Source organism: Elaeis guineensis, chromosome 5, assembly GCF_000442705.2.
Source record: "Elaeis guineensis isolate ETL-2024a chromosome 5, EG11, whole genome shotgun sequence".
In the NCBI taxonomy this organism is placed as follows: Eukaryota; Viridiplantae; Streptophyta; class Magnoliopsida; order Arecales; family Arecaceae; genus Elaeis; species Elaeis guineensis.
This window is the reverse complement of record NC_025997.2, coordinates 123,490,939-123,510,306: the sequence shown is the minus strand read 5'-3', so window position 1 is coordinate 123,510,306 and position 19,368 is coordinate 123,490,939. Positions and strand designations below refer to the sequence as shown.

Sequence of the window (19,368 nt, the reverse complement as noted above, 5' to 3'; positions counted from 1 at the left end):
TGCTATATAAAAATAACATGAGCATGAATGCGATAAGTAGATCCTTGGATGGAGGTGTCAGCCCAGTTTACTATGTGGATCTCAGGTATTTTCATGCATGAAAGAGTGGTATATGCGGTGTTACATGCCCTGGTGTTTTTATCCACATTTATGGATAGATCAAGCGTCAGTATTGTTACCCATCACATTATGATTATTCATTAAGGTTACGCACTACAATAATGACCTTGGTAATATTGTAGGGCTTTTCTCTTGTTACTCTCTTGAGCAACATGGGGGAAGAGAGAGAGGGAGAGAGAGAGAGCAACATATTTCACATTAGTTTATCTACTCCGGGCCATTTCCCAGGATATGACGTTGCACCCCCTTAGATTATGATGGGAAATATTGAATGGGATCAGGGGATGTCGTTGTCTGGAGCCACCAAACCTACGTACAGTGACGCATGCGCGCTATATGGCACTTAGGATAGCCGCATGGAGCCCAACCAAACAAGCAAACCGCGTCCCACGATACAGCTATTAAATAGACAACCAATGAGAAGTAGATCACAAAAAGTCATCGATCACGCAGCTGGTAGAACCGATACTTGATAGCTCTGAACTCTAAGATGAAAACAAGGACATATTGAGGGCTAAAATCTTAGGATTTTGTTGGACTCATCGGCATATGCGAGTCCAAAATCAGACCCAATTGTATGCTTGGTCTGGTGAGGGATCAGTATCCATGCAATCCACATGCATCCATCCCTAGGGGATCACCGCACCAACCGTAGGAGACAAAAAGATGTGGGGTTTGAATGCCTGGCCTTGGAATTCATGGTATAAATTGTATGTAGATAAGGAACCAAACTGCTATTCATCTAAAAGATGTAATATGCGAATTCTAGTGTCCCATCTAAAAAAACTAATTAGAAGATATTTTTTTTAAAATATAAGCATCTAAGATTTATCCGATATATAATTAATACGGTGTTAAACATACATCCTTGAAATTGGTCTGTTTTGAGACCAGTATCTACTCACACAATCCACCGATGTCTATGGTGTAACCTATTCATGAACAGGAGGAACGGCCATGACTCCCCAAATCCTAAAATGCTAGAATCCACCGGTCCAATTTTCTTAATCCCAACATCCGGCAAGATGGTGAAGCCGAGTCAAGTGTGGGACCAATTGGATCAAGATCTACTCAAATCACTTGCACCCCGAGGGATCACCACTTGTTTAAAGTGAAGTCCCCAAAACAATTCCATGGGTGGCCAGAGTCCTTTTTATATGTCGGTAAATCGCTTTTAAAGGTTCTTCGATTCTCTGGGTGTGGCAGAAAGTGGACAAGAGGAGGGTTCAGCTTGTAGTAGAAGCGAATGCTGTTGGTCCCTCTACCATGTGTCACAGCAATCATCTTGGCAGAGAGGAAGCAGAGAATGTTCGTTGCTTGTAAACCAAGCCTCTTAACACTGTGACCCTCATGATACATGCAACCCCTAGGAGCTTCTGATCATCTGATCATCAGTACAAAAAATCCTTATAGCTAGCACCGTTTTAATTTTAAGGTTTCCAAAGATTGCCCTTCCTTCTGATAAATTAGAGGGCAAGGTAATGCTCATAAGCAGAGCTTTTGTTCTTGGTTACTTCTGGTTGGGTGTGTCATAATAGCATACACTAAAGAAAATAAAGAAAAACTGAATAATAAGAATCCAGTTAATTGTCATTAGGATTTCTATTTCACCTCCAAGTTCTAAATTGATAAATTCACTCACCACCATGGTGCCTCCAATTAATTTGTTAATTGAAGACAGGTATAATTAGCACAATTCATTATATTTATTTGAAAAACTGCCTTAGAGGAGCTTAACTCACTCAATTGAATCCTACCTAAAAACTCACTCATTTAAAGGCTCTTATGTCATACACATTGTAGATATTTCATGTCATAAAATCATAATAACAGCTATCTAAATAGTTATGGGGCTATAAATGATAACCAAAAACCTTGTAATGTAAATTGATTGCTAGAAATAATTGAGTTTAAACTCTAAGCTTATTGGATCAATTTGAATAGATTCCAATCAACAACCAAATGTGTATGAGCGTACGTGTATAACAGGCTCGTTATTTTATATCTATTAACACTATGCACTTTATGACACATCAATTTATTATAAAAACCATTTTTCAATATTTATAAACAAGCAATCAAGTATAAGATATCATGACCTAGATCAAATAAATAGCCATTTTACTTATACTTATCATTTTAGTATGACCAAAGATAAGGATGGCAAAATTTGACCTGCACTTGCCAACCCGCACAAACCCGCTCACAACAAATTGGTCTAGGGAGGGATTTTCCTTTGATCCATTCCAGCTGAACATGGGTCAAATATATAATTGGATTTAGCCCCCTCGAACCTCACTGGGTAATCAACCAGCTCTCAAATTCTAATATGGCTAATAGTTGTTAAAAATTTTTCCATGCTTTGGTTCATTATAAAACTTTTAAAAAAACTAAAAAAAGGTTATAGGGTGAAGGAAATGGTGGTTCACAGAATATCAAAATGCAGAGCTAAACTTTAGCTAGTGTAATATAAAATCCAATTATAGATATCATATATCTTAAGTTTTCAGTCTATTTTAATTATAATAATATATTTGCAATTAATTCGATTCTGTTGCTTCTAACCTTAGCCGACAATGTCCTTTTATTTTTTTTTAATTATACATAATTGATGAGCGAATACTTGAAAAAATTGGTGACCAAGTACAGGCTAATGTCAAATGAATAGATCGGATGTATTTACATTTTCCAACCTAATTATAACCAAACAAGTTTAAACGGGTAAAATAGGGGCCTAAAGAACGAACAAAGGCGAATTATTGACAAGCTATTCTCATAATGATTACTAGCATGAAGACGAGCATATGAATATTATTCACAATGAAAATTATAGCAGGCCAAGTAGCAGGCATGAATATAATATATTTGATCAAATAAGAAACAGAACAAACACGATACTCCATCTTAACAAAATCACTTCCACAACATCACGAGAATCGGGACCTCCATCATTATAATTCATTTGTCTTGATAGCATAACACCGTCAGAGTAGGAGACCTTCATCCCATAGCATACTTCTGTGTCCAGCTGCGAGCCGTGGCCTCATACTTTGCTCTGTCAGTCTTGTACATATGAGCAATCTCCGGGACAAGAGGATCATCTGGATTTGGATCCGTCAATAAAGAGCAGATAGAAAGCAGGACCTGTTGCAAAATTCCATTGTTCACTATGAAGAATCACATAATTGCAATCAATCCATGTTCAGAGAAGTGTAATATCGATATGAAATGTGAAAATATAGATATCTGACTTGATTTGCAGAGCTCATTATTATGATATAGGTTTTGGATCAGAAAAATGGTGCTAGCTAGAGTGATGATAACAACTGTTAAAAAACTACGCTCGATTTCTCACCATAGATACTACTGTTTATCTGATACACACAAACACACACACACACACAGATATATATATATATATATATATATATATCATGTTAACCCTAATAAATTATCCCCCCTTTTTTTTGTATCAACTTACTTCATTGTTATTCTACATATATTCTAGAAAACAACAGTTCATGACAAGCATCCTTGTTTTGCATGGACAAGAAGAATCATCAAATAACCGTACATCTTTCAGGGGAAAAACCAAATAATTTTCCCTACAATGGTTCCCAAAAGCAGCTCCCACCTATACCGGTTACCCATTGAACTCTCATTACATATCATTGACACTCTTTTCTTTCATTTTTGGCATCCAATGATTCTGGATTTCCATATAGAAGTGAGTATAAAGAAAGTTCAGGAGAATAAAAACTCAAGCAAGACATGTACTGCATATTTGTATTCAGAAGCGGCCACTTGTATAAACTTGTGATAAAAACTGAATTTTCTGCTTTTTTTTCTTTTCATTGTATCTTCACGATGCATTCACATCAATAGCAAACTTGCAAAATAATACTGCAGCACCATAGGCTTTACTTCTGTTTGTGCTCTCAATGCTCATTAACAGAAACATACAAATTTATAAAAGAATGGAGAAATTATTCCATAACAAATAATTCTCTTATTTTCTGCAATTAGTATTAATTGCCAAAAAAACTCTATCTATTTCCTAACAATAATGGCATAAAAAATTGAACCACTGAAAGGGATACATCCTGTTTGTTCGACAAAGATCAAAACAAAGTAAATAACTTTTGAATGCCATACCTTCGAGATTGTCAGGGCAGGGCTCCACTGCTCCTTAAGGATATCCAGACAGATACTCCCATTACTATTGATGTTCGGATGGAACACCTTAGTCTTAAAAGCAACCTAAAACATGTAACTGTATCAGTGCATGAAGATATTGGTCCAGTATGACAAAAATTAAAATGGAAGAGAACTGGTGATTCTTGATAAATCACCAAAATGATCTCAACTGTTAAATGTCATGTATATAGCATATAAAAATATGGCAATGTCTATGCCACAACCACCACACCAACAAGCATTGTTCTAACTTCTGGTGATTATTTTAACACAAGATATTCTGTATAATTGAATCCCCATTTTTCATGGAATACCTAGGAAGAACTACATCTTTATGTCATCCATGGACGCATGCAAACACCCACTGACCTACAAATTTCATGCCAGCACTAACCTTTCTCACTAAAAACTTCATGACAGATACTAATATTAATTTGGTATCTAAGCAAATTCTAATTAACTAGAACCAAACTTGTCATCCAAATGCACTTTAATTATAAAATGTATTCCTATATATAGTCACCTCGATAACAAGAGAAAGAAACCAAAAGAAGAAAAAAAAAAAAAAAAAAAAGGAAGAAATGAACCTCAAAATAGACAGCTGCTTTTGCACACTCCTCTAAAAATAAGGTTCCTTCACTAGAAAAACACTCAGATAATTCAATATTCCCAAAGATCTCCCAAGTCTTTTAAGTTCTGATCAAACTGTTGGGTTCTTCTATTTTCTTCCTCTACAAATCTCTCACCAAACAGCATGGGGCTACCTCCAAGCCTTCTTGTCTTCCAAAATAACTAAACATAGAAATCATACAATATAGATAAATGAAAAAAAAGCTTAAGAGAGTTTTTAAGCAACCTCATTTCAAAGACAGTTCTGAAGCAATCTTTTTTTTTTTTAACAAAAAAAAATGCTACGGGAACTACTCTACATCAGTCCTCCCAGCACAATCTTCTTTCTACTTAGAAAATTAAACAACTGACCTCCACATAAAGGATTGGATCTCAGAGGGGCATTAGGATTATGCACCAACTTCAATTGCTTTGTGGGACCTAAAACACAAGCACTTTGTAGAACGATCTAAAATAGTAAGATCCTTCATCCTTTGACCTTGAAAGTAGAAAAACAGCAACCACTCCCCCAAAATCAATATCAACAATGAGAATGAATGTCAAGAGTCCTCTCGCTTTGGCTTAGTTTCTACAATATTTAGACAATGAACAGCCCAATTTGCTAGTATGAAGTTTAAACCAATAATACATCACTCTGGTCCTTCGATTGATTATAGTCACAAATGATTAAGGAAATAGATTCAGTAACTAGAGAATAAGGAAATAGACTGAAATGGACTCTTGCAGTACTTCACATGCATCTCTAGAACAATGTTCTATCACCTCTCCAACATTAGAAGCTCTCCTTTCTTGAAGCATGGCCTTGTTCTCTCATAATACCATAATTGAACTAATACGCACTCCATCCAAATGAAGACAGTTCCCACAAGCTCTTGTTGGATTAAGAAAAAAAGTACGATGACGCAAACTATGCAAAATAGATTCACCTTTTCAAGGAGATGAAAATCACAAATAACAGGGTGGTTCAAACTTAATTGCTAGTTGAGACATCATCCACCAGCAGAGATAGGAGAAACATCAAAAACAGGTTTTCGTTTCAGATGAAGGGTAATTTGGGGAAGTGACCATTCAAATCTTGATGAAATGTTCCAAAATTCAACAACAATTACTTTGATATAACATACATAAAGCTTTCAAATTCCACAAACTAATGCTTTGCATCAATGTATCCTAGTAAGTGGTTTATATCTACTTTATTAAAATATTAGAATTTTGAAATTTAGAAATATGCCAGCAACATTCCATCACTTTTTGCCACAATACCCTTGATAAAGGGAGAAAATGATGTATCTAACGATCTCTCACCAATCTCAACCAGTACCAATGAAATAACTGAATTCTAAGATATTTCCATTCTTAATAAAACATGAATCATTAATTGATTCCATTCACGTGGTGATCCTTCTCCAAAATTGCCTTCGATAGATATTGTCAAAGTCTGACCCTTGGATAGTTCAATTCTTGATAAAACTTAATAAATAAATAGTTTCCATTCTCATATGCATCTCTTCCATGACCAAACTTCCTATAAGTTAGAATTTTAATTAATCAGTACTTTCTCCATCCAATCTAATATTGGATTGATGCCCTATCCATCTAGCACTCACCATTATCAGCATCTCCAATGAACTCAATTTCCATGTATACAATCATTACGTTGAACATATTAGTTTTATATTCTTATGCATAAGCAGTATGCATGCTCAATATAGCTTCACTATATTTTTATCTCTGTCTTTTTGAATACATAATAAAGGAAACAAAAGCTTCACAGACCAACTACTGATAAATAGGTGAACCACAGTAATTACTTATAAAAAAATGAAACTGGTAATGTTATGGAAGCGAAAGTGGTGGAGTTCTTGAATGGAGGTTCAAGCTTGGCAGTGGTAATTCACCCATCCTGGTGATGCAAGTAATGGAAGCCAACCGTTGCTGAAAGCAAACGCAAGAAAGCAATAACATGCAATCATCCACAATTAGGAGCAATAGCAAAATGTGCATAATTAAAATTATGATCTCCTAAATATATGAACACAATACTGAACAAAATAAATTGTCTAACTTTATCATACGTCAATGAACCAAATGGCCTTTCAAGAAATCAATGATAATAAAGATATGAAGCAAACATCAAGCCACAATAAAGATAAAGTCATCCCAAAATGCATACCATATCCCTTTAGTACCTCAAAGTTAGTGATGCTAATCAATAAGGCGATTTAATACACCCCCATCCCCCACCAAAAAAAAGTGGAAAAGAAAATGAAAACATCCTCTAGTTAGTGGTGGAACTTAAACAAAAAAGCAGACCACCGTGACAACAGACTAGACAGGAACACCTGTAAATGAGATATCCAACAGCTATGCCAGAATATTATTCATACCTTTGGTGGCTTGAAAGGATAATCTGGAGGGAAATGAATATTTACTAAATATACACCTCCAGCGTATGGACTGTCAGGAGGGCCCATGATTGTTGCTTGCCAATGAAACATGTCCTCTGCTACAGGACCTGCAAAATACAAACATAAATTCCCAGCATTAGTGCAGTAGAGAAAACAATGATCATATCCAACCATACCATATTAAGGATCACATGTTGAGTCAGCAGAAGCTTTTTATTTCATCTGCTATAAGTACCTGCCAAACCATTTTAGGTCATTCCCCCCACTATTATAGTAAGTATACAAATCAAATTCCTCACCTTACCATAGCCTCGCATCTTTATTGTGTTGCAAAGTCACCATGCTAATCTAATTTGCTTTTCCACCAAATTTTCAGTGTAAATCTTGCACTGCAGCTTTAACTAATAATATGTTCATTTCTAATCAAGTACAACACAACTACCTCAGCAAATTGATCCCCACCTATGTGTTCCGACCTTTTTGTCACCCAACAATCTGAGCTATGCCATGGGTTCAGCCTTGATACCATCATTATATATCCTACAAGTCTTAAGAAGCATGCAACTACTTCACAATGCATTAAAATGCCCCTCTTCACTTCATCCATCCAACTCTAGTTCTATAGGTAAGAATTTGGATATATTCCTCCACAATTTTATATAACCAATCAAAGACGAGAAAATGACTACAACTACAAGTATCTTGGGAATCAATTTTGATCAGGACCAAATTATCATTTGTATTCAAAATGCAGTTGAGTTACTTGTAATCAAAATTCAAAAGCTCATCAGTAACCATCTGAGACCATGTGAGATTCAAATTAAGACACCAAGTGATATGGATGACCAGCCCGTTTATCAAAGAGTGCAATATACTTTATCAATGATTTTGAGGATAACCCTGCAAAGAAAATTGCATTTTGAAGATTTAATATGCCTAGTCCTTTATTATGATGTTTTCCATAAACATTCTATGACAACACACTTACTAATTTAAATCTCTGATCTTCTGTTGACATCATATTACACTTGATAATGGAAAGCTACTAATCAAAATTCCCAATAGTTTTAGCCCGGGCATTTCTTTGAGAAATAGGAAATCATTGTGCTAACCAATCAATATAAGGGAAATTAAAACCATTACAAAGGGAAAAAAAGATTTTAATAGAACACTCACACCATAAAACCAACCCAAGCAGACAAATAAATAATAATCAAATGAATAAATAAATCACTGCTTAAATTAATATTAAAGTCCTAACCCTTCGATAAATGTAAAGGCCTTGACTTCTGCAAGAGTAACTAGGACCAACTTCATTATTGTCACAGTGACACAAGTCCCACACTAACATAGTTAAAGTTTCACTATCACCTGGTTAACATGATTACATAACCATATTAGCTTTCATAGTTTCGCATGGGCAGGTGTTGCATGTTATAACTGAAGATACCAAATTTAAATTCATAGCTTCCAGTTCATAACAATGTTCTCTTTGAACGTGTGTCTTATTGATATGAAAAAATGACATGCTTTAATGATTATGTGAAGTCAAAAACTTCACATAGAGTGACTACCACCCAAGCAAGACCTGTATTAACATAAAAAAGTGGTCCTAAAATTAGGTGCTCAAACCATCCCCTGCAGCTTTCAGTAGACTGAAAATTTAATCCACATTCACAGATCTGGAAGTAAAATAAAAGATAGCTAGTGCAAAATGACAACATCAAGTTAAGAAAGCCCCATCTATCAATATTTTTCATTTTGTCTTTTCAAGAGTGAAGGTGATTGTCCTTCCCTCTGCTTTTTGACAATTGACACTTGTGTCTTCTTCAAGAAGAAGAGAAGCATAAGATCAAAGGAGGGGGCGGTTCCTATAACAAATAAGGAATCAAATATAACTTGACAAAAGAAGAAAAAATTATTTGGAGAGGGATTTAGAAATGGACTGGAAAGAAACTAAAAAGACCAAGTCTGGCACTACAGCCAATTGTACCTGCACTGCAGGAGGTAGGAGGATCCTTCTGCAAATCCTTCAGCTCCTTTAGGATACGCTTGGATGCCATGAGACGCTTCTGCAATATAAAAGTGAAATAAAAGTTTCAGACTCTTAAATGCCAAAGACCGACCAATGCTGACAAGCATGACAAAGCACATGAGGATAATGAATTTAGAAATCCAAATATCAGAATCCACAGAAAAGAACTTTAAAAAGGCAAAAAAAAAAAAAAAATTGAAGAACCTTTTGAACTCTAAACCACAGTATAGCATGCATCAAATGAAACCACGGCACTATCCTTGCACTGCATAAGTATAAGCAAGATCTTACAATTTGGAAACTGATCCACCGCCATCCAGTTCATAAGTAAATATGCTAATAACATGTAGAGTCTCATGATTTTTCTTTTTTCAGGGGAGACAATGAAAAAAGGAAAGATCGCTTGATGGAGAAAGAACCTAAAAAGAAAAGTTTTTGATTGCACTCAACCAGCACCACATAAGCCTATCTATAAACATATGATTCGATTCAACATTTTGTTCATTCAGGTTTGATTGCACCATAGCTCTATGATTCAAATTAGGTTTGTCATTGGATGAACTGCATTGGCAAGAGAAAATTCGTAGCTATGGCTAATCCACGAACAGCGATCCATCATACTGGAAAAATTGGATAGGTTCAATCTGTGGTAATTCAGGACCTCCTAAAAGGCACTAATAAATTTATCAAGTCATTCCAAAGAATCAAAATGGCTGAACGATGATTTCCAATCCCATTGTTACTTTGCTAACAAAAATTTAGTTCCAACATCCTCTTTCAACATCATTTATCAACATATGCCATGTAGTTTGCACTAACTATATAAACACCTTCAACTTCAATAATTTCATGTAAAATTTGACAAGTCGATCTTCTCCCATACAACATCAGCACTTAATATTGCTAAAATCACCAGTAGAATAATGGGTATCTATCTATAAGCATCACTGAGGTGTCATCAGAACAAAGTTTCAATAGACCATATTGAGAAATATCCCACTCTCCAACTAGTCTTCTTAGCGAGCAGACATTAAGCAGACGGTGACATATTAATAGAATCACCTTGCTTCAACACTAGAGAGAATAGTAACTTCTAATTTCTCCAAATAACAAACTGAAGCACCATTTCCAAGGGGAAAACCATAATTTATATATCTTCCATAAATGTCATTAATTTGTGAAACTATTAGGCCTATAGACTTATTAATGAAAGCATATAATAATCTGGTATGTGTCTCTAAGTGATATAGCGCACTAACACTTTTACCGCCGTTCGATAAATAACCTCAAAACAACATGCAATCACATAACAATAACACCTTAAATTCTAGCAAACAAACTCTTCAAGTGTGCATAACCTGCTAATTCACACATATCTGAAGGCTCAACTGAAATTCAATTTCCTCAAGAGTTAACCACTTACAGATTTCCATCTTAAACCTTTCAAGACATCTTAGTCAAAAGAAAATGATCTCTTCATTAATCTGAGAACTGGCGCATCATGAAATTCATGACAATCATCTCAGATTCATGTCTCATGGACCATATAAACTATTCAATCATAACATAATAATTTCATATTGGGTTCACCTTGCTAACACTGATTGAAATGCTCAGCCTCTATGAATGTTAGTACATTGATGAGAGCCCGTAAAACAAGTGAACAGATGACATCATCAGAACAATAACCTGCATGCCTTTTTTTTATATAAAATAAACATAATGTGATCTAATAATATATATCCATATAGGTTTAACTAAATGGCTACATAACCTTGAAAATACGTTAACAAATGCCTGAATTCAGGATATTTGCAAAATTCTATGAGAAAATGATGAAGAAAAATGTGCAAAGGGTGAAATACTAATTTCAGCACAAAGTTACCAAAACTATAGAGCTAAAGTGCTTACATAACATGCCAATCAGACTTGTCTCATCTAGCTCACAACCCTCATCTCAAGAAAAAGATCCAGGATTCAACTCAAGATTTTGTCACTTCCACAAAACTAGGGCCACAAATGAGCTGAGGTGAGTTCAGCTGGCTTCTCAGCGATAGGTCACGTAATGGGGTTGATCATGCTCCAGTGGAGTTTGACAAGTCATGATCAAGCTTTGTTCGTTTGTCAAAGCAAACTGACCCCGAATGAGCTCCTTCTCAAGCTGAGACTATCCTTTATTCACTTTTGCAAACTTTGGGGTTCAAATTCAACTCACTTATATTGTTTAAGCTTTAAATAATGTTCAGCATAGGCTTGTTTGCAAGCTGAACTAGGCTTGAAAGCCTGTTCCCAAGAGAAGACTGAGTTGTGCATGACCAGCTCGGTTCGTTGGCAGCCCCAAAGCAAACTTCCCACAAGAATGGGGGAAAACCTTATTTAACAGGATACCTTCACAGTCCTTCTCAGGAACTTTACTATGCATCATCTACAAATATATCTTGCAGTAATTTGTCAAGTCCACCCACTTCATAACTCCTTGCAAATTGAATTCTTCCATCAGATCTCAAGTTCTGCCATCACATTTTTTATATTCATTAGTAGAAAAAAGATTTGACAACTACTATGTAAAAGTTATGAAGTACTTGCTGATTCCAGTCCACCATCTATTTCACATGATCCATACAAAATAGTTGGACAATTTTTCTTCCAGCTAATTCAGGAGATCCCTATGTTGCTATTGATGTATGGAATTAAAGTAGCCCTATCACCATGATTAAGCAGACATATTTAACCAATTAAATTTTCGAGTGACTACAGTATAGACGCCATAACTGTGATTACTCATCAAATATGGTTTAAAAATAACAAAATAATAATGATTTACTTTTATAATAGATCTGTGCATTTTTGTCATGGGAACAGTAGCAGATGCCACCAATTGTCTCTTAGGTTGCATGTGATATTTCCAATATGCTAGGCAAAGCCTTCATCATTTAGTACTTTGGATTATAAGCTGCACATTTATAGCCATAACCGTCATGCCTTGCACCAACTATTAGGGAGTTAAGCATTTTTAACACATAAGAAGATAAACAATATATATGACTAGATTGAAATTTTACCCTTCTCATTATAATTTTTCTGACATCCCAAACTTGGCTGGCTGAAAGTAACTGTTGCCAACCTACTGAATGCACGTGCTATTTTACAAAACCCATAATGAAGATCGTATACCACTTCAGTTATTCTCTATCATGATAGTTACCCATAAAAGCACTCTTGTCATTTTTGTATGTGTCAATAGTACCTTTTTTTCCATGCAATGGACTTATTCTGAGAACTGCAACTAGATTTATCCTCTTTTAATGGGGCTGGGCATTGATATCTTTTAACTTCATCAGCTAAAGGTGCTTGACTATAATAGATCAAGCCACAACCATTTGCACACCCTGATTTTGCCTCTTAAGTTTCATTCCTGGTGACATCACTTATCATAATTAAGATCCAACACTTGTTTAAGTGATAATACAGGCCTTCTCTAATCAAGAACTCATTCTTGCATGCCAAACATCTGAACTCCTAAAACCCATGAGATATATAATTCTATGATAACTACGTAAGGAATCTCTGGATGCTCCATTTTAATCTTCTTGCTATTAATTTCGATTTTGACACAGGAATCACCTTGTCAAAGTCAAAAAAATCATTTTACAACATCCAAACAGTCATCTTAACTTTGATTACTTCCAAGGTAACTCCTTTCAAACTGCATGCCTCTTTCATTTTACTAGCATTTAGCATATTAAAAGTCATCTATTTATTGCTTGAAACACAAAGAAATGAGCACATTTCTCAATTCTTTTTAGTGCACCTTCCAGACTTAGGGAGCATTAACTAATCTAGTTTGATAACAGCCTCCGTGTAGTTCTTCACCATATATTCGATTTTACATCCAAGAAGTAAATAAACCTAAAAACTCTGATGGTACTATTCATCTATCCTAATTAAAAGGCATGATCTACAAATTTCTATGTTAACAGTTTGCCCATGAAAAATTGCAAATCAGTTCATCCTTCTGACATCCAACTTTTGGTCTTGGACATTCATGATTCACAAAGGAGGATAAAAGGAGGATAACGTGTAAAATAAGATTCTGACTTGATTGATTTCAATAGGGAAAATCAACCATCTATATGTTTACTTTCAGAGTAACAAGTGGATCAGATGGGTTCAAATCTGGCATGGCCTCAATCTGACCCTAACTAGCTTTGGGTTTAGAGATTTAGACAAGCTGCCATTCATGTGGCGGGTTGAACCAGATTTCTTTTCAATTTAGGTAAATGTCAGGGGTAAGTCTAAAGACTAAGAACCTGCATTCAGATTATTGAATGAATTTTTCTCAAGTCCAAGCAGTATTTTTTTGTGTTTGACGAGCCTAATCCAGGATATTCAGACCCTATCTCGCTACACTTCAAGTTTGTGTGTGGACCCATATCTAACTCTAACTCATAGGCTCAAATGGGTATGGTCAAGTCCAGGCTCAATCAGCCAAAATCTGAATCAGGTCTAGATGTCTCCCTTGCGTCCCTAGTTACTTTATCTTTATGTAACCTCAAACATGGACTCCAAATACCAACAACCCTATTTGTCAACCCTTTTATAGACAGCCTAGGCAACTATTATCAACCGTCCTTAGCAACATAAGGAGATGTTATCTTAACCTATATGTCTCAGTTTAGTTAGTTATCTAACCAACATACACTGTTGAGCTACTAGTTCACATTTTCTTTTCTGAAGCACACAAAAAGCCTCCTTCCAGAGGAGCAGCAAAAAGAAGCACACCAGAAGAATGGACCAAATATGACAGATGTCTTTTCTTTCATCAAATATTTGTTATGAAGACTCCATAAATTCAGTGCCTCTCAACCTATAATTGTGGAATCAGAATGCTGATGCACTCCTAGACCATGCAACATTTTGAGATGGAGTTTGTCACCATGTTAAGCTCTTATCATTCAATGAGCTCTTAATTCTCCCTTTGATCATCAAGCTGAAACCTACATTACCATGTCACCAATAATGCATTGTCAAAGTTCAGTTAAATTTTTAGTTTAGGATCTAAATAGGATAATAACTGTAGCAAATCATGGTCTAAAACACATCATATACCACACCAGCAAGATAACTCCTTCCATTAGCATTCCTTCACTATTGCACCTCCTTCAGGCAACTGTAATTTTCTTTTCACATTGCCACTGAACATTTCTTTCAGATCCAATCTTATGTAGCAAATCATGGAAAAGGATTGAGCAAAATGTAAATTAAAAAAAAAAAAGGAAATGTTTTTTCCTTCTGAAATTTGGTAATTCGTAAGCTAGGAATCCAAAAGGCGGCTAATAAAACGAACAAGTCAACGGACAATTCATGATGCTCGTGCACTCAAAACAAGCGAACCATCCGAGACGTGCGTTTTACGACTGTTCACAAATCCACCAATCCCAAAAAATGATATCCAACCCATCATATATGAATCTAATCCCCTGTTCCACATAATAAACCAGAAATTTAAAAACAAAAGGGCCGATCTAAAACCCTAAAAAAGAACTCGATCAAGCCTCAAGAAATGAAACCCCAAATTCCAAATCAAGAACTAAAAAGAAACAGAAACAGGCAAAGAATCGAGATCGGAACAAACCGAACCAGAACAGCAGAACCTCAGAGCCCGATCGAATCGAGAGAAATGACGAAATCAAACCCAAGGTACTCGGGAACCGATCGCAATCCACAGACACAAGAAGGGAAGGAGGCGAACCTAGACGAAAATCAGGGGGCGCGTTGAGGCCTGGGGGCCGAGGGTTTCGCGCTGCGAGCTCTTGGCCTCGGAGGACGGCGATGAGAATTTATCGCCAAGAATGGGGAAATATAGAAAGAGAGGAACGGCCCTAGAATCGGGTCAGATCGACCGCCGCGCCGCCACCGCTGCTACGGAGAGGGAAGGGTCCTCTATGTAGTCAGAGAAAAAAATATAGTGACGATAATGCCCCTACAATTGCGGACAATGGCAAGTGATCGTTGGGTTGTTGGGTGGTTTTTGGGTGGGTAGAGATGGAAGTTCGGGGAATGCCGACCTCGCCCTGTTCCATAGAATGCACGTGTCTTTTTTAATCAACTCGATAATTGCAAAATCCAACTTGAATCAACCTTTGTTCAATCTTGGATAAGAAGGCAGGGATTAGGACTTGGTCGCTCTTTCTATTAACATGAGGTCAACCATGACCAAGTTTAAGATTGAGTGTTGGATTAGATGTAATTATTAGTTGTATAACCGAGTTTGGTGGAGGTAGGTGTTTCTTGAGCAAGGCTTGAGATTAATTTCAAGCCTATGAATTGGGCACGAGCTTCGGTCAAGCATATTTAAATTAAACTAGATTAAATTTCAAATAGAGCTAAGTTCAAGCTACTTGGATCATTTTGACAATCCTAATTAATTTATAAATTTATGAGCAATCTATGAATTTGGTAGTGTATCTCCATATATCGGCTCGAGCCAAATTGAATCGGATAAAATAATCTTGTCTAGACCATTTACAGAGTTAAGAGGATATATTTGGAAAATATCTTTGGTTTTTGTGCAAAGAAAATATAATGGTACTTTTGTTTTTTTTTTAAAAAAAAAACCCTTTGTTGGTGAATTATATGTTGAAAAATGTCTATATATACACACACATACATACATATGTACATATTATACAGAGAGAGAGAGAGATATAGAGAGAGAGAGAGAATAAAAACAATGATACAGTGATCAATGATTGACTTAGAAACTACTAATGGCTTGTTTGTTGTTGCTTCTAACTTTTCAAAAATTCTTTTTATGAAAGGAAAACGTACACGTTAGGTTTGCTAACTCCTTTTTGAAGCATGTCCTTTTATGATCTTTTTTTTTTTTCTTGCAAAGCACTTTTCAGTTACATTATCATCAAAAATTTAATTTTTTTTGCAAAATAGAGTACCTACTGTAATATCCTACTTATTTTGTTGCTCTCTTTCAACTTTAGTTACCTCCGCTCTGCCCATAGAATATTGAAGTAAAGACTCAAGAAGGATGGAGAGGACAAAGAAAAAGGCCTGCCTAGTCTTCTTTCATCCAGCAAGGCAAACTCTAGCATCTACTCAGCATGAAAAACTCCGATGAAGTATCTAGTGTGGAAAATTTTAGTGAAGTGCTCGACTCGATGTGCGAAACTACAATGATGTGCTCGACGTTGTCTGATGGAAGGATGGGGCTAGTCATCCTTGATAGTGATGATAAGTGAGAGTATGAGTCTGATGCTAAGAAGATCTCTCACGAAGAAAAAAAAGGGAGAGTCTAGCTAGTTGTCCTTGGGAGTGCCAATGAGAGGGAGTATAAGTTCGGTGCAAAGAAGATCTTCAATGAAGGAAAGAGAAGAAGAGTCCAACTGATCGTTCTTAACAGTGGCGATGAAAAGGACTAAGTCCGACGATGAGGAGATCTCTGACAAAAGGAAGAGGGATGCTGACGAGGAAGAAGAAGTCAAGAGAAGGTGCTCAGCATTAGTGACGATGACTTCAACGGCCATTCGAGTATCATCCCTAACAACAACTTTACGAAACCTCAAGAAAAATATAAAAAAGCCTAGCTTGGTTCAATTAGCGTGACCCAAGTTCTTTCAAGAATTCTCCATATAGTATGATATATAGTACATTTGATTTTATACTCCATACTATATGATATACCTTATACATTTTACAAAAATATTTTAAATAAAAAATTTTAAAATAAAATATAATAAGATTATAAATGCTCATTATTATGTAATCTCCAAATCCACAACTATGTCCATTTTGTGCAAATATATAAATAATTTATATAATATCAAATTTGGATGCTTTTCTCAAAAGCATATTGTTATACATCAGAGAAATCATGGATAGTTGAGATCTATTTATTTTGTAAATAAAATAATTTCAATCTATCATTTAATAAAAAGATCTTTTTATCTATATACGTTAATAAATTAAATATATTCATTATTTTAGTTGTATATGTTAATTTTTTTTCATTAGAATAAGGAAAGAATTAACAAATCAAGAGAAGTGTATTTATGTTTATTATTTTTTACATATATACCCTTCCAAATATTCAAATTTATATGAATATCCTTATAAAACTACTATTTGTATATATATTCTTATAAATTCTTCTTTTTGCACATCTATCTATAAGGATAATTTGGTCACTTTAATTTTAAATCATTAATTTTTTAATGATATTAAATGATGTGGGTACGTATACAAAAAAATAAAAAAAAATTGATGTATATGTAAAATAAATATTTTATAAGAGTATACATGCAAATATTAATTTTGAAAGGATATTCACGTAAATTTGAATATTTAGGAGGATACACATGCAAAAAATCTCTTGAAAAAATTATTTTTTTAAAATAACACCAAACACATTTTAAGTGCCTATCATGCAAAATATCATTTAGTATCATGTTATTTTGCCTACATTGTGTGAGAAATTAATGTCCAAATCATCACTAAGGTGATGGCATCCATCTAAAATGCAATTGCATTATTCCAACTACCATCTTGAAAGCATTTGGATCTTAATTCAAAAGAACCAGTTTTAGGTGTGTGCATCATACATGCCGATATTAAAAAACATGGATACAATTGAAAGAAAGATAATATATATAGGAACTCCAATGATTGTGATAATTAGTGCAACACTAAATTGGGGAGTTCAATCCTTTTAATTTTTTCCTTTCTTTTTCATTGGACAAGCCAATTGCTATGAAGGGGATTTAACTACAAATTAAATGCACAAGTTTTATCTATTTAGATCAATTAGAAATATGCATTACTATTGAAAAATTTTCAATTTAGTTATTGTTCTTTAAATCATATTGATGTAAAATTGACCCTCCAAGGCACCTTTATTCTTCCCCTTAAGCATCATTTTTTTTTTCTCTTGGACTTTTCCTAAACCCAAACCAAGCTTAACCCAACTTAGAGCTAATCCAACTCAACATACTAGCCCTACCCACACCCAATCTAAACAGCACAAGAGACATTCGCTTATGTCTCCTCTATTATTTACTGACATGCCATGCACAAGACCAGCTTTGACATGATGATCATAGCATGGAATCAAAAAATTATTAGGTAGACTCAGTCTGCAATAAATATTGGAGACTAAGTCAATGAAAAAATGCCATAGCAATATTTTGAGATGGTTAAACAGGTGAATGGAGATGGCATTTTTTCATTGACTTAGTTTACAATATTAATTGTAGATCGAGTCTACCTAATAATTTCTCGAGGAATGAAGGGGTAATTTCTCGAGAAATTAAAAAGATAATTTCTCAATGTGAGGGTGGAGAAGGGGTCGATCAAGGTTCCAGCAGGAGGAGAACAATATGACAGTGGTGGTATTGAAAATAGGGATTGGGGGTAATGGTGGATGACGTGGTAGGGAATGTGTTGGAGAGGAGATACAAGAGAGCAAGATGCTAGAGTTGGACATGGTGGTGGAGACAGAGAAGAGGGCGGTGGTGGGGAACTGATGCTCCCCCTAGATGCTGGTCAAGGTGGCATGTGCCAACATCAAGCCATCCAAGGATAAAAACATGCCTGGATCCTGAAGTGGCATTCTTTCAACAATCTAAAATCTCATCTAAAAAAACTAGTCGAAATGTATTATTTAGGTTCTTTAGTCCTATATAAATATCAAGATCTTTCTAGTAAATAATCGATGTGAGACTAAATACATACCTATACGGATCCTCACATGCTCCCATAGTTTAAGCTAAGACATTCTCACTAGGCTAAGGGTCCAAATCCATACGTCTATTCATAAATACCACAATCAGTCCATATCAGCCCTAATGAATCTATACTATAGCATCCCCTAATTCATATAGGCTATGAGCTGAGTTGACTTTGATATCATTTGTAACCATCTAGGATCTTATCTAAAAAGACTAACTGAAATGTATTATTTGGATT

The 19,368-nt window shown here is 35.3% G+C and overlaps 1 protein-coding gene across 3 annotated transcripts; it reads right to left on the bottom strand.

The window, feature by feature from the left end:
- Positions 1 to 2,876: 2,876 nt before the first annotated feature.
- Positions 2,877 to 15,329, bottom strand: LOC105046009 (ubiquitin-conjugating enzyme E2-17 kDa). 3 transcript variants are annotated; one of them, XM_010924477.4, is made up of 5 exons: positions 15,026 to 15,329; positions 9,349 to 9,427; positions 7,335 to 7,462; positions 4,276 to 4,380; positions 2,877 to 3,264 (listed from the first exon to the last, which is right to left on the bottom strand). In XM_010924477.4, the coding sequence occupies exons 2-5, from the start codon at positions 9,416 to 9,418 to the stop codon at positions 3,121 to 3,123; spliced, it is 447 nt and encodes a 148-aa protein (XP_010922779.1). In that variant the 5' UTR covers positions 9,419 to 9,427; positions 15,026 to 15,329; the 3' UTR covers positions 2,877 to 3,120. The 3 variants fall into 3 exon arrangements, with proteins under 3 accessions (XP_010922779.1, XP_010922780.1, XP_010922778.1); XM_010924478.4 differs by having other exon boundaries at positions 15,031 to 15,329; XM_010924476.4 differs by having other exon boundaries at positions 15,143 to 15,328.
- Positions 15,330 to 19,368: the final 4,039 nt, after the last annotated feature.

Excerpts from the sequence above, each read along its gene's own strand:
- LOC105046009 (XM_010924477.4), bottom strand. The coding sequence starts at position 9,418 with ATGGCATCCAAGCGTATCCTAAAGGAGCTGAAGGATTTGCAGAAGGAT. Across the intron at positions 7,463-9,348 it reads TCCTACCTCCTGCAGTGCAG|GTCCTGTAGCAGAGGACATG; the intron begins GTACAATTGGCT and ends TGTATTTTGCAG. Across the intron at positions 4,381-7,334 it reads ATCCTTTCAAGCCACCAAAG|GTTGCTTTTAAGACTAAGGT; the intron begins GTATGAATAATA and ends TACATGTTTTAG.